Source organism: Gigantopelta aegis, chromosome 13, assembly GCF_016097555.1.
Source record: "Gigantopelta aegis isolate Gae_Host chromosome 13, Gae_host_genome, whole genome shotgun sequence".
Classification (NCBI taxonomy): Eukaryota; Metazoa; Mollusca; class Gastropoda; order Neomphalida; family Peltospiridae; genus Gigantopelta; species Gigantopelta aegis.
This window is the reverse complement of record NC_054711.1, coordinates 39085264-39109761: the sequence shown is the minus strand read 5'-3', so window position 1 is coordinate 39109761 and position 24498 is coordinate 39085264. Positions and strand designations below refer to the sequence as shown.

The window sequence follows — 24498 nt, the reverse complement described above, 5'->3', positions numbered from 1 at the left end:
GGGGGGGGGGTGGAATGCTTGTGGTAGATGAGTCACTTGATGGCAGGACTGGTAACCTACTGGTGATCTGGGTCCCGTTCCACGAAGCGATCTTAGCACTAAGATCACCTTAAGTGCATAATGTAGCTATGCACTTAAGGTGATCTTAGGGCTAAGATTGCTTTGTGGAACGGGGCCTTGAATACCAGTTTTTGACTTATTCTGATGTCTCTTAAATATACAATTTTTGTAGTAGTCGCTATCAATGATTAGAAAATGTCAATAATAAAAATTATGGAAACAAAATATTCCATAAACAGGGCCAAACCTAAAAAAACTTCAGGGAGGGGAAGAGAGGAGCATCACATAAAAAAAAAAAACAATCGGAACATCAGCTACACACTAAAAAAAGAGCACTTATTGTTGGGGGGGGGGGGGGGGGGGGGTGTAAATTCTGCTATGCTGGTAGATTATGAATTACACACAGCTATATTAGTACAACGAGCAGAGCATAACAAAAGTATCGGCATATTTGTGAATGGATTGTAATGGGAATTATAGACTCTTACAAATATGTTCCACGAAACGATCTTAGCGCTAGGATTGCCTTAAGTACGTAATTAACTAAGGTTAATATTAGCATTAAGATTGAAGGAAGGAAGGAAGGAAATGATTTATTTAACGACGCACTCAACACAGGGCTAACTCTGGGCGAACAAAATAGTTCGCCAAATTGTCTATTAAACTTAAAATACTGTAGAAATCAACAGTTATTTGCTTTAAAATCTCAAGTATTACATGAAATTATTTCGCCAAAATAAAATAAAATTCGCCAACTGCTTTCAAAATTAGCGAATTTGGTGAGTGCCAGAGCTATCCCTGTAACACACATTTTATTTATGGTTATATGGCGTCAGACATACGGTTATGGACCACACAGACATTGAGAGAGGAAACCCGCTGTTCCCACTTCATGGGTTCCTCTTTTCGATTAACAGCAATGGATCTTTTATATGCACCATCCCTTAGACAGGATAGCACATACCACAGCCTTTGATATACCTGTCGTGGAGCACTGGCTGGAGCGAGAACTTAGGTGGATAGGTGCAACTGCCTAGGATACATGCATGTCATAGTTGGTTTCAACATGTAAATGGTGGTTTCAGTCAGTTATTGTTTGTGGGTCAGTGTTCCATCTTTATTTCAGGTAACAAAATATATATATATATATACAGTCATCTCCACTTATTTGCACATCGGTTTATAGCATAATTCGGTTAATCGACTATATTCACCCAACACGGAACCATTTGCCCTTATAACACTACAAAACATCCGGTTAATTGCACAGACTATAGGCTATATATCGGTTATTTGCACATATAAATGACAATTTTTTTTTTTTTTTTTGTGTGTGTGCTAAATTAATGTCACAAATGACTGAGAATGTCTATCAAACTTTGGCAAAAAAACTCAAATAAATCACCGATTAATCTGTTTTGTTTGAGCTCACTGTGTGGTAAGCCGACTGTAAGTGTAATCGCTGTTTACAGAGTCGACGTGTGACATGCAAATGAGATGGTGTGCACGTTACTACTGGTGAATCACAATACCCGACTACAAGATTTAAGAATGACATAATTAAGTTGAATAAACCTAAGACCTAATGTTTTGTTTGCAATATATTGCTGTTAATCAGAGGCCATCTCAATAACAGGTAACTCTCCGACTATTATTTTTAGAAGTACCGCCTGTGCGCTTGTACGCATGCGCACTCAACTATTGAGGCCCTATTCGATTGACGTGTTCAGGGCAATTATTGTTCTGTATCAATTATTACGTTATGTTGAGAAGCCTTGTTAATAATTAAAAGATTACAGATCAATCGTCCTAGGCAGTTATGTTTTTAATAAATGTGACTGAGAAAGGGTTGTTGTTCACTTATTCATTAGATGCAGTGTACGCTATATCTGTTAAATGCAAAAGAAACGATTTATCACTTGCTTCCCGGAAAATGTAGCGAAAGAAAAAAGACTGGTGGGGGAGGTCGTCAAAAAAACAAACATAACAAAGACCGTTATTTATGGATCGTCCCTAAGTTTCTGCTATATTGTTAGACACCAATCAGTCGGACCGCACCATGAAGGTCAGTCAATTGTGTTAGACCGGTCATGCATGCAATGCAGACTGCTGGAACTGATAACGACTCACTAGCCGAGCTTAACTTTAATTGCTTAACAATAGCAAAGTCATTATTTGGGGATCACAAATAATACCAAAGCTTGCCATATCTTTTGGGATGGAAAGAACACCATACCAGCAAATTCATACAAGTTCACGTAATTCTATTCAGTCAATCAACAGCCCGGTAATTCCGGAAACTGACGTCATTTTGTAAACACGTGCACCGATGAAACGTGAACTTTTTGATGGTTATGTTGTTTCAAGTTTATCTCATTAACTACATGGCTAATACACTTTGTTTACACTAGTGGATGGTCAGTGTTTTTTTTTTTTAATGCACAAAGTTTGTGTTTTTAGAAAACGTCGCCCAGTGACGGGCGTTGTTGGTTTTTAAAAAATGATTTCTGGTCTGGCAGATTAAAACAAAAACGTCATGCTAATTATATATATATATATATATATATATATATATATATATATATATATATATATATATATCGATAGATATATTTTTTTACATTTATATATATCCAACTGCATGTGACATGTGTTAACTGTAATAGTTCCGGTATGAAGTACCGCATTGTGCTAGACTGTCTCCCATGCCACTTTGTAGTTGGATGGCTGTTACAAAGTGAAAGTCGGTACTCTATCGGTTAATCGACTAACCCGGTTAATTGCACAAAATCGAGCAGCACCGAGGGTATGCAAATAAGCGGGTTTGACTGTATATATATCGGGCTTCCATAATATATATATCATGATATTTTGTTTAACATTGGTTGAAATAATACACATGTAAAGGCAGGGCTACAGGTAGCCCTGAATAAGCAGAAAATGTTGCCAAATTTTCTATTAAAATTAAAAAATTGCAGAAACCCTGTTATTTTGTGACAAAATATCAATAATTTTGCCAAATTAAAATAAAATTCACAAATTGTTTTTAAAATTTTGTAATTGCCGAAGTTAGTGGCCATTTTGGAGCCATAGGTGATCAACACTATTTATTTCTAGACGCCTACTAAAACATGTTGCCATCGGTGACCACGTCACCAGTTATTTCAAACCTGTTTGACCGTTATATTTTTCAAATTGATAAACAAATAATTTAATTAACAGACGCATGGTTATGGCTGATCGTTAAGTAAAATTTTACTGAGAAACAGTAAATTGGTTGTGCAAAATAAAAGTTCCATAATAGAAGATCTATGGCAATAAGCGATCATCGTTTTGCAGTTTGTCGAAGCCTTGTTAATACTCCGATGGAAAGTTACAGCTATGTAAATGTGTGTTTGTTACAGCTATATAAATGTGTGTTTGTTACAGCTATATAAATGTGTGTTTGTTACAGCTATATAAATGTGTGTTTGTTACAGCTATATTAAATGTGTGTTTGTTGTGTCATGCACTGTATGTAATTTTACCAGCTTGGTTCACAGTTACCTCCTTTACTTGTCTCTCCTTCCCCTTGTCTCTCTTCCCCCCCCCCCCCCCCCCCCAATCCATGTATCATTCTGGGGCCTATTTCACAAAACATTGTAAGTTTGTCTGCGACAAGCAGTTCTACCGGTCATACATTTACATATGTGTGGCATCTATTTCATGCAGAAAATTACATCATTACAGAAGATGGAGCATTTTAAGGACAAAAGAAATTGACATACGTGTACTTTTAACTATATTTGTTGTACTATAATAGTAATAAAATGTGTGGTTTAGTCGTAGATTTACGTTTACGTGCAAAACTAGGCTTATGATGTTTTGAATACTGTGTTGACCTTTGTTTATTCATATCCTTGTTCATTTGTCATGTCCCTTACTGTTGATGTAAAGGAGTAACCTATGTGTATGTGGTGGAAGCCTACTTTGATGACATTCCTTTCCTATATTGATGACATTCCTTTCCTTTCCTACCTTGATGACATTCCTTTCCTTTCCTATATTGATGACATTCCTTTCCTTTTCTACCATGATGCTTACTGTTATGTAAAGGAGTAACCTATGTGTATGTGGTGGAAGCCTACTTTGATGACATTCCTTTCCTTTCCTACCTTGATGACATTCCTTTCCTTTCCTACCTTGATGACATTCCTTTCCTTTCCTACCTTGATGACATTCCTTTCCTTTCCTACCTTGATGACATTCCTTTCCTATCTTGATGACTTTCCTTTCCTACCTTGATGACATTCCTTTCCTTTCCTACCTTGATGACATTCCTTTCCTTTCCTACCTTGATGACATTCCTTTCCTTTCCTACCTTGATGACATTCCTTTCCTTTCCTACCTTGATGACATTCCTTTCCTTTCCTACCTTGATGACATTCATTCCTTTCCTTTCCTACCTCCTTTCCTACCTTGATGACATTCCTTTCCTTTCCTACCTTGATGACTTTCCTTTCCTACCTTGATGACATTCCTTCCCTACCTTGATGACATTCCTTTCCTTTCCTACCTTGATGACTTTCCTTTCCTACCTTGATGACATTCCTTTCCTTTCCTACCTTGATGACTTTCCTTTCCTACCTTGATGACATTCCTTTCCTTTCCTACCTTGATGACATTCCTTTCCTTTCCTACCTTGATGACATTCCTTTCCTTTCCTACCTTGATGACATTCCTTTCCTTTCCTACCTTGATGACATTCCTTTCCTTTTCTACCTTGATGACATTCCTTTCCTTTCCTACCTTGATGACATTCCTTTCCTACCTTGATGACATTCCTTTCCTACCTTGATGACATTCCTTTCCTTTCCTACCTTGATGACATTCCTTTCCTACCTTGATGACATTCCTTTCCTTTCCTACCTTGATGACATTCCTTTCCTACCTTGATGACATTCCTTTCCTTTCCTACCTTGATGACATTCCTTTCCTACCTTGATGACATTCCTTTCCTACCTTGATGACATTCCTTTCCTTTCCTACCTTGATGACATTCCTTTCCTTTCCTACCTTGATGACATTCCTTTCCTACCTTGATGACATTCCTTTCCTTTCCTACCTTGATGACATTCCTTTCCTTTCCTACCTTGATGACATTCCTTTCCTTTTCTACCTTGATGACATTCCTTTCCTACCTTGATGACATTCCTTTCCTACCTTGATGACATTCCTTTCCTTTCCTACCTTGATGACATTCCTTTCCTTTCCTACCTTGATGACATTCCTTTCCTTTCCTACCTTGATGACATTCCTTTCCTACCTTGATGACATTCCTTTCCTTTCCTACCTTGATGACATTCCTTTCCTTTCCTACCTTGATGACATTCCTTTCCTACCTTGATGACATTCCTTTCCTACCTTGATGACTTTCCTTTCCTACCTTGATGACTTTCCTTTCCTTTCCTACCTTGATGACATTCCTTTCCTACCTTGATGACATTCCTTTCCTTTCCTACCTTGATGACATTCCTTTCCTTTCCTACCTTGATGACATTCCTTTCCTTTCCTACCTTGATGACATTCCTTTCCTTTCCTACCTTGATGACATTCCTTTCCTACCTTGATGACATTCCTTTCCTACCTTGATGACATTCCTTTCCTTTTCTACCTTGATGACATTCCTTTCCTACCTTGATGACATTCCTTTCCTTTCCTACCTTGATGACATTCCTTTCCTTTCCTACCTTGATGACATTCCTTTCCTTTCCTACCTTGATGACATTCCTTTCCTTTCCTACCTTGATGACATTCCTTTCCTTTCCTACCTTGATGACATTCCTTTCCTTTCCTACCTTGATGACATTCCTTTCCTTTTCTACCTTGATGACATTCCTTTCCTTTTCTACCTTGATGACATTCCTTTCCTTTCCTACCTTGATGACATTCCTTTCCTTTCCTACCTTTCCTACCTTGATGACATTCCTTTCCTTTCCTACCTTGATGACATTCCTTTCCTTTCCTACCTTGATGACATTCCTTTCCTTTCCTACCTTGATGACATTCCTTTCCTTTCCTACCTTGATGACATTCCTTTCCTTTCCTACCTTGATGACATTCCTTTCCTTTCCTACCTTGATGACATTCCTTTCCTTTCCTACCTTGATGACATTCCTTTCCTTTCCTACCTTGATGACATTCCTTTCCTACCTTGATGACATTCCTTTCCTTTCCTACCTTGATGACATTCCTTTCCTTTCCTACCTTGATGACATTCCTTTCCTTTCCTACCTTGATGACATTCCTTTCCTTTCCTACCTTGATGACATTCCTTTCCTTTCCTACCTTGATGACATTCCTTTCCTTTCCTACCTTGATGACATTCCTTTCCTTTCCTACCTTGATGACATTCCTTTCCTTTCCTACCTTGATGACATTCCTTTCCTTTCCTACCTTGATGACATTCCTTTCCTTTCCTACCTTGATGACATTCCTTTCCTTTCCTACCTTGATGACTTTCCTTTCCTACCTTGATGACATTCCTTTCCTTTCCTACCTTGATGACATTCCTTTCCTTTCCTACCTTGATGACATTCCTTTCCTTTCCTACCTTGATGACATTCCTTTCCTTTCCTACCTTGATGACATTCCTTTCCTTTCCTACCTTGATGACATTCCTTTCCTTTCCTACCTTGATGACATTCCTTTCCTTTTCTACCTTGATGACATGCCTTTCCTTTCCTACCTTGATGACATTCCTTTCCTACCTTGATGACATTCCTTTCCTTTCCTACCTTGATGACATTCCTTTCCTTTCCTACCTTGATGACATTCCTTTCCTTTCCTACCTTGATGACATTCCTTTCCTTTTCTACCATGATGACATTCCTTTCCTTTCCTACCTTGATGACATTCCTTTCCTTTTCTACCATGATGACATTCCTTTCCTTTCCTACCTTGATGACATTCCTTTCCTACCTTGATGACATTTTCTACCATGATGACATTCCTTTCCTTTCCTACCTTGATGACATTCCTTTCCTTTCCTACCTTGATGACATTCCTTTCCTTTCCTACCTTGATGACATTCCTTTCCTTTCCTACCTTGATGACATTCCTTTCCTACCTTGATGACATTCCTTTCCTTTCCTACCTTGATGACATTCCTTTCCTTTCCTACCTTGATGACATTCCTTTCCTACCTTGATGACATTCCTTTCCTACCTTGATGACATTCCTTTCCTTTCCTACCTTGATGACATTCCTTTCCTTTCCTACCTTGATGACATTCCTTTCCTACCTTGATGACATTCCTTTCCTTTCCTACCTTGATGACATTCCTTTCCTTTCCTACCTTGATGACATTCCTTTCCTACCTTGATGACATTCCTTTCCTTTCCTACCTTGATGACATTCCTTTCCTACCTTGATGACATTCCTTTCCTACCTTGATGACATTCCTTTCCTTTCCTACCTTGATGACATTCCTTTCCTTTCCTACCTTGATGACATTCCTTTCCTTTCCTACCTTGATGACATTCCTTTCCTTTCCTACCTTGATGACATTCCTTTCCTTTTCTACCATGATGACATTCCATTCCTTTCCTACCTTGATGACATTCCTTTCCTTTCCTACCTTGATGACTTTCCTTTCCTACCTTGATGACATTCCTTTCCTTTCCTACCTTGATGACTTTCCTTTCCTATCTTGATGACTTTCCTTTCCTACCTTGATGACATTCCTTTCCTTTCCTACCTTGATGACATTCCTTTCCTTTCCTACCTTGATGACATTCCTTTCCTTTCCTACCTTGATGACATTCCTTTCCTACCTTGATGACATTCCTTTCCTACCTTGATGACATTCCTTTCCTTTCCTACCTTGATGACATTCCTTTCCTTTCCTACCTTGATGACATTCCTTTCCTACCTTGATGACATTCCTTTCCTACCTTGATGACATTCCTTTCCTTTCCTACCTTGATGACATTCCTTTCCTTTTCTACCATGATGCTTGTCCACTTCTCCAGGTTTTGAGTATGGGACAAATAAATTGTTCCAATAACTTGTCGTCAAACCAATCAAGTCCGACTCTAAGTGTTGTAAATTGCAATATACAGTGAATTTTTTTCTTCATATATGCATGTCACATGTTTGACCAGACGATCAAATAATAAATATGGAATAAAAATACCATTAAACTGGCATATGGTATAGGAATAGCCTGTTGCTATGGTAATTTTAGTCTGTAAAAAATATTTTACTCACCAGTTAGGGTTATTAGTCAGTATCTAGTATTTTACCTAACTGTGTGTTATGATAATGTAGTCAGTAAAATGTTAATAAACTGCAGTGAAAATGTCATTGTAATTCAGAAAAAGATGCTGTTTTATTATCCTACATTTGGTTGTCATAGGACAGTGTTTAGTGAATTTCAAAATTATAACCACCTGACTACTAGAATAATTTTTGACAAAAAAAACTTTTTGAGGGGGTACAAATTTGTAACTTTTACTCACCTATTTTCACGTGAAACTTTTATAAATTCAGAAAATAATGTTCATATGTGAATTAGTAAGTATTATTTTTGTGGGTTTTCTCAAAATAATTATATTTTATAATACTTAATGTTAACTAAAATTAGGCCAAAAATATGTAAAGTTGCGTTTACTTACACCCAAATGAGATAATCATACATACAGCCATCTGTATCTTGAAACATGACCTGCAATTTGTGCGGCTGATTTTAACTGGTGTATTTCTATTTCACTTGCTAATTAAGTCTAAGAAATGGACGGCTTTTCGCATTTCACAGGATGCTGTTTCAAGCCCAGGTTTTTCTGTGTTGTAGAAAAGATGTGTTCATATACAGTGGACCCTCTGTAAATTGGAATTACCCCAAAACGAACATTTTTCACGGTCCTTTTTTAAAAATTGATACAGAATTTAACCTCTCTAAACCAGATACCTCTAAATACTGGACATTTTATTTGGTACCTAGGGTGTTCGGTTTAGAGGGGTTTCATTGTTTGTGTGTGTGTGTGTGTGGGGGGGGGGGGGTTAAACAATATCTTCATAGTTTGAAGCCAGTACCCCATACACCCACCCCCACTTCTAAGGCCTATGACATTAAATTAACTAACATACAGAGATATGGGGGTTGATGGATGGTGTTGTTGTTTTTTTTCTTCTTCTTTTTTTCCCAAATAAAAATTTGAGAGCTTTTATTTCTTTAAATAGCAATCTTTATGTTAGTTTAAATAAGTTAGGTTTTTTTTGTTTGTTTTTTAAGTGACCCATCAATTCCCCACCCCAAACGATTTCATAATTTGTGCCATGATGTTGCTGTTGATTTCAGCGTCGTGTTAAATGCTTGTTGTGATTTCTGCTTATAAAATACCTCGGCTAAGAATGCCGACTTCACCACAGTATACTTCATTTATTAAAAAAACTAAAAATAACCCAACAACAAATCCTTTAATAAAATTAATATTTACGGTCTTTTTAAAATCCAGCTAACTTATTAAATGTCACCTCACAGTCTTACAAATTTATAAATCATATGACGTCAGTAACTAAAAGGCGCTAACTGCAGTAAAAATATAAAGGGAATTCCCCATATACAAGTTCCAGTCCATAGTGCAGATATGTGCGATACAAAATAAATTGATCACACGGTTTGAAAATGTATTTATCATTACAGTAAGATTGAATAGGTGTGTAATAAATATAGATATTATACAACCTTGTATCGTACTGGCGTACGTATATCATAGTGTCAGGATGTTTTAAATTAGCATTGGCAATTGCTGAATGACCACTTAAACCCAAATATTATTGATGTAAATATATTTATTGTACATGTATATGAAGTTACAATTTTGCAAAACAAAATGTATTTTTTCTTGGATTGACAATGATAATCTGGTGGACATGACTAATTTTGTGAAAATGCTGCAGTTGTCTTCTTTCTGGTCTTAATCCTCATTAACTTTTCTCTTCCCATTCTCGACAGTAGTTGGAGATGCATTAAAATTTAGGTCTTATAAAAAGTGGTTACAACATTTACTCTGGCTAGTAAATATTTCTTATATTAACCACATTTTAATGAAAAAACCCCTGAGAAATGGTCTAAATTTGTGCAAACGTTATTGATGATGTGCACATGCGTTCGATTTCTTGATACATTTATTTGTAAAATGTATCTTTTAAAACATGTTGGAAATTTGAAGATTTTTATTGATATGTTCGCCCAAAATAAGTGATAATTCGGACTTTGAGTAAAATGAGTGCAAGTGAAAATAAACTTGTTGAATGTATCATAAACAATGACTTCAATGATCATAAGGTTTTTAAAAAAATTAATTAAGTTCTTCTGTAAATTTATTAGGGCAATTAAATTCATTGCAATGTTCCCTAGAATATACACATTAAGTTAGCACTACGTTAATTGTTTTCTTACAATTTTGATGTTAAATAATTGACAATCAAAATGACAAATTTCATGTTGGAAAATTGTTTTCTTGTTGGTAGTTTTTTTTCTGATTGTAAAGCTGGATGCATAAAAGTTGATGTCCACTTCCTGTTTGTGACTACTTCGCTGTAATTGATGGCATGTTTGTGTTCTGTTTTAGTTTTCAGAGTACGTCCGCAAATACAATGAGCACGCAAAGTTGCGGGGAGAGCCTATACCAGAGTATAACGAGGCTGCCCACAGGCAGTTTATTAATGAAATTTTTAAACATAACGACAGAGATCTAGACGGAGTTATCTCCCATGAGGAGTTTCCTGGCCCAAAACATGACGAATTTTAAGGTTACTTTCTGAAATATCTGTCCGATGTTATTTTGCTTTGGTGTCGTTTGATAATCTAATTTGGGTTCTGATTCTCTTCTGATCTGGAATTGGGTTTGTACTAATTTAGAATCGGTTCTGTCCCAGATTAAAACGGGTTAGGTTTTGACACGAGAATTGTCAATTTTCATTAAAATGTAAGTCTTATTACATAAATGTGTCTTATATTATACACTTAAATGTATATACGTATGCTTGGTTAACATGTTGAGAGCTTTATTATTATGGTGTAAATATTGGCGGTTCACTAATCAGTGTTCGAGATTAATGGTATCCCGGGGATACCAGAATTTAATTTTGGATACCAGACTTCAAGAACCCAGTATCCCACCAGGATACCACATACGGTTCTTGGGTTTTTTAATCCTGCATTTTTATTTTTTGCTGAAACGGTGAAAGTCGTCATTTACTGGTGAAGTTAAGTAACAGTATTTTTGAGCTCTTACTCAGTCTAATGCTATGCCATAACAATATCTCCCCCAACTCGTACCCAGTCTAATGCTGGGAACCGCTAAGTCGCTATTGTTTTTGTTGGACGTTTCCTCCCTTCAAATTTTATTTGAGATATTGATTCCACATCTGCAGAAAATTGATGCTGGTATGTTTATCATTAGTAATGTCAGAAACACTTACTGATTACTGCTAAATATTAATTTATGTCAGTATTACACAAAAATAGATGCAGCAAATCTTTTTGCCAATTCCGTTTGATTGCGAATTTCACGAATTCTGTGATTTCCGTTGCGGTGTAGCAATAGACTGGGAACGATAACGGTATCGTCCAAGTTTGTTATGATGTTATTTATGAATTAAATTTAAGTGGGATACTAAATTTTCAGGTGGGATACCAGATTTTGAATTGTTAGTATCCAACTGGGATACTTCCCAAAACTTTTAATCTCGAACACTGCTAATAAATATTTGTTTTTGGTTACGGTGAAGATTAGTATTTAAGTTTTTCATTTTGTTTATTTTAAAGAGAAGCGCAGTTTTTCACATAGTGTTTCTTATAATTACATGCACAGGGTTTAATATGTCATTGCAATATGTGATTTAAAATTTAATTCGGTGCATGTCATTAACAATTCACCAGAAAGCTAGTATGAAAACCCTGTTTCATTTGTGTAAATGTAGCTATTTTAAAAAATAATTCCATATTAGCTAAATGTTACTTAAATTTGTCTATAGATTTGCTGATCAAATTTGCTATTAATTTTTGGCATCTACAAATGTAGCTTAAACCCTACATTCATATCAGCAACAAAATCACTTATTCAATAAGAATAAGAATTCAAGGAAAGATAATTATATTCATGAAGTTGAGTTTAAAAAAACGCAAAACATTATCATCATTTTTTATTTTATGACTGATTACATTGTATGTATTATTTATTTCCAACTTTTGAGGTCTTTGATAAAAAATTTTAGAGATGGTTATTATCTGTTTAAAATGTTTAGGGCTATAACTTGTTCTTGCCGAATTTAAAAATAACTTTTAGTTCGGTAATTGGCTGTTAATCATTTGATTAAATATATTTGAATTTTTCTTGACTGATTGACTGTCTTTAAAATATAAAGGATTGAAAGTTTAATTAACCTTCACCCATCAAGTGAACATTATATCGTGAGCCAGTTTGCTTTTAACCGTTTACTTTCTGATTTGTGATTCTCCTCTTGATCGAAAATAGTGTTGGGTTCGTTACTTACAGTGAATATACATGGTCACAAAACGGGAATCTACTGAAGTTTAATGTATTCTTTTCAGCTTTAATATTTTGATTTGCTATTTTTGGTTTTAATTGCACTGTAGTGTTCATTTTGTTTTGTTTATTAGGTCAGTGGTTTTAAGGTTGGTTGTGCACATTCACTGCAGCTGCTGGTGCCTTGTATTTTGTTTCACTGATTTGAATTTTTATTTTCTTATAATGCACACACGGTCAAGAAAAGTTTTTAAAAATTAAATTGGAGTCATCAAAACTCTGACACTAGACTGAAAACCATTTTTAATACCAGATGGGATCTACTTTTGATAGGATCAAATCACCTTGGTGGACCCGTTCCTTGATTGGGTTTTTCTCCCCATTCCAACTGGGGCCTAATTCACTAAACTGTCGCAACTTTGCGATCTCGCAGTGCAGTGCTAAAAGACTTGCAATGAGGATGCTCTGTTGTCTAGCAGAGCCTAAGAGATCTTTGTGAATTAGGCCCCTGATCCTTACAACATGTGATAATTTTTAAAAATTAAATTGGAAAGTCATCAACACTAGACTAAAAACCATCTTTGATACATGCTGGGATTTAGTTTTAATAGGATCGAATCAACTCGGTGGACCCGTTCTTGATTTTTTTTTTCTCCCCATCCCAACCTGGGGCCTAGTTCACTAAACTCTCGCAACTTTGCGATCTCGCAGTGCAATGCTAAAATACTTGCAAAGAGGATGCTTTGTTGTCTAGCAGAGCCTAAGAGATCTTTGTGAATTAGGGCCCAGGGCCCCATAACTGGTATATCAAAGGCTGGTATGTGCTGCCTTGTTTTGCATAAAACAAAAACATGAAACGAATTGTACTTCTTTAAATTTTAAATGGATGCTTAAGTGTTGCCCTGTCTTCTGGCCACAAAAATCTCCTTCAATCTAGGCCAAAATGGCTTGGACTTCTAATTTGTCAAATTCGAGGCCTGTTGATGAAAGATTCAAATCTAACATGCATGTCTGTTGCATGTATATTATAACACATGATGGGCCACATTTACGAAGCCTGTTTTTCCTAAACGCAGGTGTTTAAGCGTTGTAAATGTGTGTAGTTACACGTATAAGACATAAACTGGTGTTTAAGCACTGTTAATGTATGTAGTTACATGTGTGTAAGACATAAACTGGTGTTTAAGCACTGTTAATGTATGTAGTTACATGTGTGTAAGACATATTAAACAGGATTTGTAAATTCGGCCCTTTTTATCTTTAATATGTAATTCATATGCATGTATCGTACATGTACACTGTACGTGAAATTTTACATACATATTCAGTAATTCATATACATGTACATATACACATGTGTAATTTTACATACATATTCAGTAATTCATATGCATGTACATGTACACGTACGTGAAATTTTACATACATATTCAGTAATTCATGTACATGTACGCGTACGTGAAATTTTACATACATATTCAGTAATTCATATACATGTACACGTACGTGTAATTTTACATACATATTCAGTAATTCATATGCATGTACATGTACACGTACATGAAATTTTACATACATATTCAGTAATTCATATGCATGTTTGTTTTATTTATAGATCTGGATAAGATATTACCTGTACGTGTATTACTAACAGCTTGAATTTCTTACGACACATAAAACCTTCAGGCTATTTGGAATCTTTAACATTACAAGTCTGAAAAACAGTAGACATATATACATGTACATGTGACAGTGTATCTACTGGCAATAGTGAGAGGTTTAATAGTAAACATATCAAAATAGGCGGCAGTGGTGTGGAAATTCATTCTGTGGAGTAAAAAGCAATCAGCATTTCAAATTTCAAGATGGAATGTTGAGGCTTCTAGATTATGGTAGCCCTACTTCCATGGCTTGTGATATTCAATGTTGGGCTAGTAAATAACTACTATTGCCATGCCAGACAGGGCTTCTAGATTATGGTAGCCCCACTCCCATGGCTTGTGCTATTCAATGTTGGGCTGGTAAATAACTAATATCGCCATGCCAGACAGGGCTTCTAGATTATGGTAGCCCCTCTGACATGGCTAGTGATATTCAGTGTTGGGCTAATAAACGACTACTATTGCCATGCCCGATGGCTAGTTAATTGTTTTTGGTCAAATGTTGCCGTTAAGTCTATTTTGTAAATATGAATATCCTGACCTCACCCCAACCCCCCAGTGTCAGTGTTTTAAGCTCTATCTCTCTCTTTAGGTGACATATTGCATTATTACTATTATTTAGTAAAATTGTATTAACTTAAAGTAAAGTAGGGCTAGTGAATTTTTAATCATGGCTAGTAAATTTTTATAAATCACTGATCCCACGTCTACTTGATTTTATAAAACATACATGTACATGTGTTAACCAAAAGGTGTGTGAGGAACTTTATCTCGCCTTTATGTAAAATATTCAAATTTATTTGGTTATTTAACCTTGTACAAAACTCGTATACCCTTCATGGGTGGAGTCAAATCTCTTATACCCCACCTGTAACATCGGACTGTTGTGATAATATAGCTAATTTTGAATTTGAATGACACCAGTATTCCAATGACGTCACTTTGCATCTCCTTACAGTAACCATAAACTGGGTACATGACATTTCCGTTTTAAGAATGCTGGAAAAATTCCACTGCAGAATTGTGGTGTTAATTTGTTATTGTTCATAATTATTGCTTACTAGTTAAAACATGCCTTTGGCTCAAGGTATAAGAACATACAGAGGGTATAAAAATCCATAAACATTTTGTGATGTTTTTCCAACTTACATTATTTTCATATTGCTTAGACTAACTGATTGATTACCACTAACTGCAAAATGTGGAAATTGGTGTATACATGTACACGTATTGCTTTTTGGAAACTAACTCTTCATACATTACTTGTAAATGCATTGACAAACCTTTTGGCTTATTTTCAACGAACCTAGCTGTTGTCATTGACCATGTAACCATGGTTATAGTACCTAATTTCTTGTAACTATGGTTTTAGTGCCTGTTTTCTTGTAACTATGGTTTTAGTGCCTGTTTTCTTGTAACCATGGTTTTAGTGCCTGTTTTCTTGTAACTATGGTTATAGTGCCTGTTTTCTTGTAGATATCTCATTTTGTGAAGGAGCAGGTCAAAAATGCTGGCCAGCCTGAGCCGGATGAGGAATCGCACAAGAGCATGCTAGATCACATTTTCACGTCGGAGGATAAAAACAAAGATGGTGTTATTTCATTTGACGAATTCAGTGGTCCTAAACATGATGAACTGTGAAATACTGATATATATGTAATGTGACAAACTGTTGAAATACTGAATCAGATATACATGTATAAATATATAGCATGACAAACTGAAATACTGATATATAGCATGACATACTGTGAAATACTGATATATAGCATGACATACTGTGAAATACTGATATATAACATGACAAACTGTAAAATACTAATATACATGACACAACACATTGTGAAATATTGATATATAAACCATTACAGACTGAACTTTTATCAACAGCCTGACATGTATATCTACGGTTTTCATGTAGTCAAACCTCATACAGTGGACATCTTGTGTATATTAATATTTATTTAGCATAAAATATTACCGTTTAATGGCACACATGAATCTTGAAATCTGCGTGACCCTATGGTGACCATTGAATTACATTCTTCTTGTCCAAGTAATGTTTTAGTGGTCTGAACAAAGGGTCAAATGCTAATTTCGAATGGTGTTGATAATAAAAACTAATATTTATGGAAGGTTAAGTCAGCCATTCACAGTTACGTTCCCCTTTAAGCCGCCTTAACATAAACAGGTAACTGGAGTGGCCTTTGTCACCCTGGTTTGACTGTACATATTTAAACACTTGTGTGTTCTCTTGCAACACTAAGATATTTCTGGCTAAGACGTAATTTCGTAGTTAAAATATTAATGTATTTTCATTGGGGGGTTATGCCTATTAAACTTTGATAAAAGTCCAAGCCTGGTGCTTGTAGAACACTTTGTCTAGACTCAAGACTCGGGACTCTTAACGCTGTAACACCATAGCAATGTTTTAAACATTTTATTATGCGTGTGACATCATTAAAGATTTGAGCCTAAACTCTTAAACTTTTCAGTGCACAGACCCAGACTTAAGACTCTAGCATTGCGTCCAGACGTTATTAAGGGTTGTGACTTATAATGTTTTATAAATCCAGCCTAGGCTTATGTTTATTTAACTTCAGTCTTGACTTGAATCTAATGATACACATAAAATTGGTATGGCATTTCCATGGCATTAACGTCTCAAAACTCTGAGAGTGTCTATTTGAGTCTTGGGTTTAAACTCTTAAACATTTTATAAGCACAGTGCCAAGACCTTGTAGTTTGCTGTCCATAATCACCAGTAGAAAGTTGACCAACCTGATGGTTGCATTGCAGTTTCACCAACTCCCGACTTAAGACGGGTGTGCTTAGATTAACAACTAATGGGTTATACAACGAGAATAGAGCTGTAAGAGCACACAGACTAGCAACTGGACAGTCATAGAAGTCGTGACAGCAGAAAGTTGGCCAACTGTGTGCTGGTAGTTGGTAGTCTGATACGAGCATTAAATTCTCCTGCTCCATTTCTTTTGTCGACAAATTGTAATACGTACATTTGATTCTGCTTTTAATATATTTCAGTTATTTGCACATATTGCATTTTTTATTTTATATTAGTTTTATACATGTAACAAACTAACAACTAATACATTTATATTTTATTTTATTTATGTCCCACCTTCATTGCTAAAAGGTTAAATATAATTTTCTGGTGATGGCAGGAACTAAGCCTAGACCATTGAAACTTGCTTTATAGTTGTTGCTATCATCTCGATGCATGTTAAATGTAGTTTTCAAATTTTAAGTTTTCATTATTAATTAGAATACTGTAGTGTTATCTCGGTGTTTAGTAATTACGCCTAGGTCCGTTTCTCACAAACTATAAGTCTTACACAAATAAAATTTTATAACGGTTTTCATTTTTTAATACTGTACTTTTATATATATTTTTTAAACATGCTCTTTTAGTAACTCAAGACATTTTTAATTCTGCAGAATATTGTATTTTAAAAAAAATATACCTGTATATATAAGGGATGTAACTGACCCTACCTACATTTTGTACATGTAGAAAAAAGGCATGACTAAACATTTTTTTATTTTGAACAGTGTTGCACAATGAGGGGGTTGCAATATATACATGTATATCCTGGGAAAGGGGCCACGCAGTTATTTGTGCTACAGGCCCCGCGGTTCCTTAAACCGGCTCTATACTAGTTAACTTATACCTGTCTGGTATATATTGTCTTTCACCAAAGAGTTTATTATTGCAGTTGATTTTTTGTTTTAATATTAAGAATTAAAAATTTTATGGGAAACATTTTTTTGTACATGCTTGTATTTTTTAACATGATTTAAAATTATTTAAAATGATAAATTGTACTTCATGGTTTTTCAGACTTTTGTCTTGAAAGAAACCTTCAAAATCAAAACATCAAACCCACTTACACATTTTGGGGTTTTTTTGGGGTTTTTTTAATCGGTGTTTTGGTGTTAAATGATTTATTTTCTTTATATATATATACATATACATGTTACTGTATATTTATGCAAAACATTCCACAAATGATAGTATGGTATATGGAAGTACATTTACATATTTTTAACATTTTATTTAAAAAACAATCGATGAATGACACCCCGGTACAAATATATATTGACTGTTGGGTGACATATTGTATTTCAAAAGTCAAATATGTTTCCATTTGTGTAACATTCATTTCTTTAATATATATATTTATATATCTATCTAGTTTTAACTTTTACATATACATATGTGTATATCTAGTCTTACATTATGTGTACTATATGCCTACATGTGGTATTATACATTAATCACATGTATATACATACATAGATCTTTTTACGTTATTTTAAAAATATTTTTTTTAATTGCTACATTATGTTTAGTGCTTAAGCAGAAATCAGGGTAATGTACACAACTTCTGTAAGTAAGAAAATGTCTATGGCAAAAAATATGGGGGGGGGGGGGTTGGAGGAGGGATTGAATATTTAGTCTTCGGGGGTGAGGGGGTGGGGGAGAGAAAAAGTGAGAATTAAAAATCTAACAGCAATCTCCACAGTATTACAAACTGTCATGGCGATGAGGAACAGTTATCTACCCTGTCTAAAAGTGCCTTCCCATATATATGCAAATGAATTATGCAGAGAAACCTCTCAAGACCGGACCCTCTGTAAACCGGAATTCCTTCAAAAGCCGGACGTTTTACAGAGTCCGTTTTTAAAAACCAGGACACAGCATAACCTCTCTGAAGGCCTATAAGAGCAGAATTAAAAAATAAAGCTCTCTAAACCGGATCCCTCGAAAATACCGGACAGCAGTCTTGGTCCCAAGGGTGTCCGTTTTAGAGGGGTTTCACAGTATTTTCAGGGCTCGAAAGAGAAATTAGTCTGCTAAAACTACCCAAAACAAATTGCATGTTATGCACATGTATGTATGCGCATAAAAGTTTACCAAAAAGTGGTACTATATGGCCTTTTTCTTTTTGGGTTGTAAATTCGGTAAAAATGTTTGGGTTTTGGGGTTGTTGTTTTTTTAATTTAGGGTGTCCGAGGGGATTGTAATAAATGTATGGTATTGAGCAAATATAAGACGTAATATTTTTTATCAACTTATTAAAAGGTGCGATTGTGTTTATTAGGCACTCAAGACTAATTCTTCCAAAGTCTCATACTACATTGTTTACTGTTACTTTTTATTCGAGCTTTGTACTTAATGAACATGTACATGTAGGCAGGGTTTCTGCCAGAGGGTAAAACGGGTATGGCGCCATACCCAAAGTTCTTGCATATTTTTTTTTTTTTTTTTTTTTTTTTAGTTAATCTTTTGACAAAATTAATGACTCTTTATGATTACTGTATGATTTTCTTAACCCTATCCCTAAACTTAACCCATTTTCTTTCTGGAGGAGGACCCCCCCCCCCCCCCCCCACACACACACACACACACACACCCCTCTGTTGACAGTGGTTGCATTAAATTCCATAGCGCCATACCCAAAAAATTTCTTTCTGGCACAAACTGGTAGGTCAGTAAAAAATTATGTCACAAATGTTTTATTGTCATTTTAGTAAATTATTGAATATCGTTTACCGTTAAGTTTTATTCAGGCTTTGTACAAATGTACATGTAGGTCAGTAAAAAAAAAGAAAAATGTCACAGATATTTTATTGTCATTTCAGGGGACAATATTTCAAAATCTTAGTTAACCGGAAGTCGGTTCACATGAGTTTTACTTAGGTAACCGATTGTTCGGTTACATGAAAATAGTTCTAGTAACTGACGAGTTAGACCTACCTAATTGTAAAACACTTGAACCATGGTTCTATGCTACACTGGTGCTTCAAATTTATTTTAAAAAATAAACTGATTTTCAACTTGACTTCTGATAGGATACTTTTAATTTTAGAAATTAATTGTTCACCACGTAACCAGTTGGCGGTTCACGTGATTTTAAAGTTGCATAACCGACACATGAAAAGAATGGTTCTCGTGAAATATTGTGCCCTGCAAGTAAATTTTGTTTTATTTATATTATTGCAACATACCTAAGAGAATAAATTATGGAATTGATTCCCGTCTTTCTGGTTTTTTTAATCTTTTAATTATTCAGTCAAACTTCCTTACCTTCATGTTAAAGGAATCAGACTAACATGGTGAAGGTGTTGGTGGTTTAAGATAAACATAATTTTAGATGTTTTAAAAAAAATTAAGACATCAAGATAACTAAGTTTGATTCTATATCAAAGGCTGTGGTATGTACTATCCTGTCTGTGGGATGGTGCATATATAAAAGATCATGGTGCATATATAAAAGATCCCTTGCTGCTAATCGAAAAGAGTAGCCCATGAAGTGGCGACAGCGGGTTTCCTCCCATTATCTGTGTGGTCCTTCACCATATTTTTTGACGCGATATAACCGTAAATAAAATGTATTGAGTGCGTCGTTAAATAAAACATTTATTTCTTTCTATACCGGTGGAAAGAAATAAGCAGGGTATCTGCCACAGGGTACGGATGTGCTGGGTTTGAAGAGTCGAACCCCATCAGTGGATTCTTTTTTTCCCCAAACCAAACCAGTGCCTCACGAATGGTTTATCAAAGGCTGATGTATGTGCTGTCCTGTCTGTGGGGAAGTGCGTACATGTATATGTATATGACATAGTATAAAAGATCTTTTGCTGCTAAAGGAAAAATGTAGCAGATTTCTACCTGGTGCCTAATTCTCAACGGTCTCTTGGGCTCTAGTAGACAACAAAGCATCTTCTTTGCAAGTCTTTTTGCATTGTACTGTGATATTGCAAAGTTGTGAGAGTTTAGTGAATTAGGCCCCTGGTCTGTAGTAGTTTTGGTTGAGTGCTCGCCCAAGATGTGTTTTAGTTGCGGGAATAAGTCCCGTCGATAGACTCGGATATTTTCCCATCCCAGCAACGTACATATACAACCTGATGACTTGTGTATGGTCTGTCCTTTCTGTGTGAGATAGTTTTCGGAAGTAGTAGTAGTGTATACACTCTGTGTCTCTGTCTGTCTGTCTCTGTCTCTTTCTCCGTCTCCCTCTCTCTCCCTGTCTCAATTTGTCTCTCTGTTTCTCTCTCTATGTGTGTGTGTGTGTGTGTGTGTGTGTGTGTGTGTGTGTGTGTGATACTTGTGTTACACAAATAGCCATACCACATAAAAGATTAAGTGTCTGCACATGTACATGTTTTCTCCACTCCTGTCAGCATCCTTAATATTTTGGATCAGTACTTTCATTTTGTCCTCAACATAGAGGAAAATGGATAAAGTTCGAGAGCCAGGTCTAGCTAAGAGAGTGGAGCAAATTTTCTTCTTTTTTGTTTATATTTTCTTAACTTCCTATAAACTTCACTTGCCACAGTCCAGACCCTGTCCTGGTAAAATTACTGCAAATGTGCCTGGAGATGGTTGGGTCAAAGGATCAAATCCCCTAGGTAGACCCATTCTCTGATTGTTTTTTTCTTTTTCTGTTCCAACGAGTGCCCTATGACTGGTATATCAAAGGTTGTGGTATCTGCTGTCCTGTCTGTGGGAAAGTGCATATAAATGATCCCTTTCTGCTAATGGAAAAGTGTAGCTGATTTCCTGACTAGGTCAGTTACGTGTCACAATGGTCAAATGTTCTACATCCAATAGACGACGATTAATAAATCACTAGTGATATTGTGAAACAAATTTTTAAATTTAAACATTTATTTTGGGGTGTTGATAGGGCCAGATCAATGTATAAAATATAAAAGATGACGTACTGTTATTGTTATTGGGTAGAAATAGTTTGTGTTGCTTGTTGTCACGTGAATGAAAGAATTTTTTATTTATTTAGCACCACACTCTACACATTTTTATTTACGGCTATATATGGCATCTGACATATGTAGTTGGGTTTGTAGCAGTCTTTAGATTCCTTAAAAGGTCTTTGAAAAGTCTTTAAGTTCTCACAAATCATAGCCAAAGCAATGATGAAATCTTCTGCATGCATTTGATATTTCCACTTACAAGGTTTAACCTGTCATGATGAATGTAAAAAAGCTCAATTGTTTGCTATGGACAGCAACGGGGTGGGGTGGGGCAGGACATAGCCCAGTGGTACAGCACTCGCTTGATGTGTTGTCGGTTTGTGGGATCGATCCCCGTCCATTGGCTATTTCTTGTTCCAGCCAGTTCACCACGACTGGTATGTGCTATCCTGTCTGTGGGATGGTGTATATGAAAGATCCCTTGTTGCTAATTGAAATTAGTAGCCCATGAAGTGGCGACAGCAGGTTTCCTCTCTCAATATCTGTGTGATCCTTAACCATATATCTGACGCTATATAACCGTAAATAAAATGTGTCGAGCGTCATTAAATTAAACCTTTCTTTCATATGCACCATCTGAAGACAGGATAGTACATACCACGGCCTTTACCACAGTTGTGGAGTACTGGCTGGTATGAGAAATAGACCAATGGGCCCTCAGATGAGTATCGATCCTAGATCGACTGCCCATCAAGTACTTTAACATTGGGCTATATTCCGCCTCCTGTCATTTGAGAACAGTGTCAAAGTAACTATATACTGACGTCCAAAATAAACTTTACAAGGCTTGAAATTGTATTATAGAAAACCAACAAATGGTGGGGTAGGAAATATCAAAAATGTCACAATTGTTTGTAAGGTGGTTTTTAAATTGGTTCTTTTCGATTAGCAACAATATTTATCAAATTATTCAAATTATATGCATGTAAAGTTTCTTTTGTATGTGTATATATATATATATCATATAATATCTTACATTTTCAGTGCAATCAAAGTATGTGACGTTTTTCAGATCACATACTTTAAGAATTTGATAACTTTGCAAATTAGATGTAAATTAGTCGAGGTCTCGGCACTAGGTTTATTGACATTTAAGCAAACGTACTTGGGTGACACTCCATGATTGACGTATGCATTCATAGTCATCAAAAAAAACATTTCAATGGCAATTTGACACTGAAAGCTGTCCAGCGTTCAGAAAACGTTAGGAATAACTTTATTTTGATGTAAGGACATCCAAAATGACGTCATTCGAGTTTGACGTCATTTCCATTCAAAAATACACCGCGCTACATATTCCTACGTCATTTGAATATCTAGTAATGGCGGACTGGAATTCAAGTTGCCTGTACAGTTTACAAAAACACGTATTAAGCTTGAGCTTATATGATAAAGAGATTATTACCCTTGTGTATTTCGGTATCGTCAGTATCATATATTAGGAATAAAAATAATGTATTATGCTCGCCAGAGGCTCACATAATACAATTTTTATTCCTACTATATGATATTGACGATACTGAAAAACACTGGTAATAATCTATATAAATATATATATATACTGAACAAAAAAAGAAACTTCCGATTGTACATATAGTATTTGTTGTGTTAAAGAATTCGTTGTGTAATGAAATTATATAGGTAGTATTAGTCTTGAGCTGTATTATCAGGATTCATGAATTTTATCGATTATTTTTGCACTGTTAATCGTCGACAATGTGAAATTAAATTTGCACGTGCATGCATGGTTCGACATGTCCCGTGTAGTATTCGGTCAATTTGTTTTACTTGTCTTACTGACATTGTTGTCAAGTGAACGAAAACGCTTCAAAATTTGTAAAAAAAATTAAAGTTTTTTACATTGTAGCATTTTTAGTATGCCAAGAATACCCAATAATTTATGCGAACGGGTGATTGGCATGTTTAATGCTGGCATGTCGACAGAAGACGTTGCAAGGCATGTTGGGAGTTCTAGTCGAGCGATACGAAATCTTCGCATAAGATTTCGAATGACAGGAAGCACCAACGACTTGCCACGTCGTGGACGTCCGTATGTTATAACGCGTGGTCAAGACCGCTATATCATGAACACGCATTTGCGCAATCGATTCCAAACTGCCACTGCTACTGCTGCTAACACACCTGGGCTTCATAATAACCGAATCAGTGGGCAAACTGTTCGTAATTGTCTGCGGGAGAACGGTTTTACATGCACGACGTCCTTACGTCGGATGCGTTTTAACGCAACGTCATCGTCTTAATTGGTCACGTGTACACACTCGTTGGATATGGCGAGGCTGGAATACCGTTCTTTTTTCGGATGAATCCAGATTTTCTTTACAACGTGGTGATGGCAGGGTGCGCGTCTGCCGTAGGAGAAATGAACGCTATGCTGACTGTTGTGTTCTTGAACGAGATCGTTTCGGGGGTGGGGGTTGTGT

At 35.8% G+C, this 24498-nt stretch overlaps 1 protein-coding gene across 3 annotated transcripts in view; it reads left to right on the top strand.

Moving 5' to 3' along the window:
- The window catches only part of LOC121387426 (FK506-binding protein 2-like), a 36863-nt gene that overhangs the window by 5753 nt on the left and 6612 nt on the right, over nt 1-24498 (top strand). The window contains exon 4 of one of the 3 annotated variants that reach the window (XM_041518537.1): nt 15734-19585. The exons of 1 other annotated variant lie outside the window; for it this stretch is intronic. In XM_041518537.1, coding sequence (XP_041374471.1) covers nt 15734-15898 — 165 coding nt within the window. In that variant the 3' untranslated portion in view covers nt 15899-19585. Of the gene's footprint in view, nt 1-10676; nt 10858-15733; nt 19586-24498 lie in introns of those variants that run through there. One more of the 3 variants, XM_041518535.1, reaches the window with a different exon arrangement.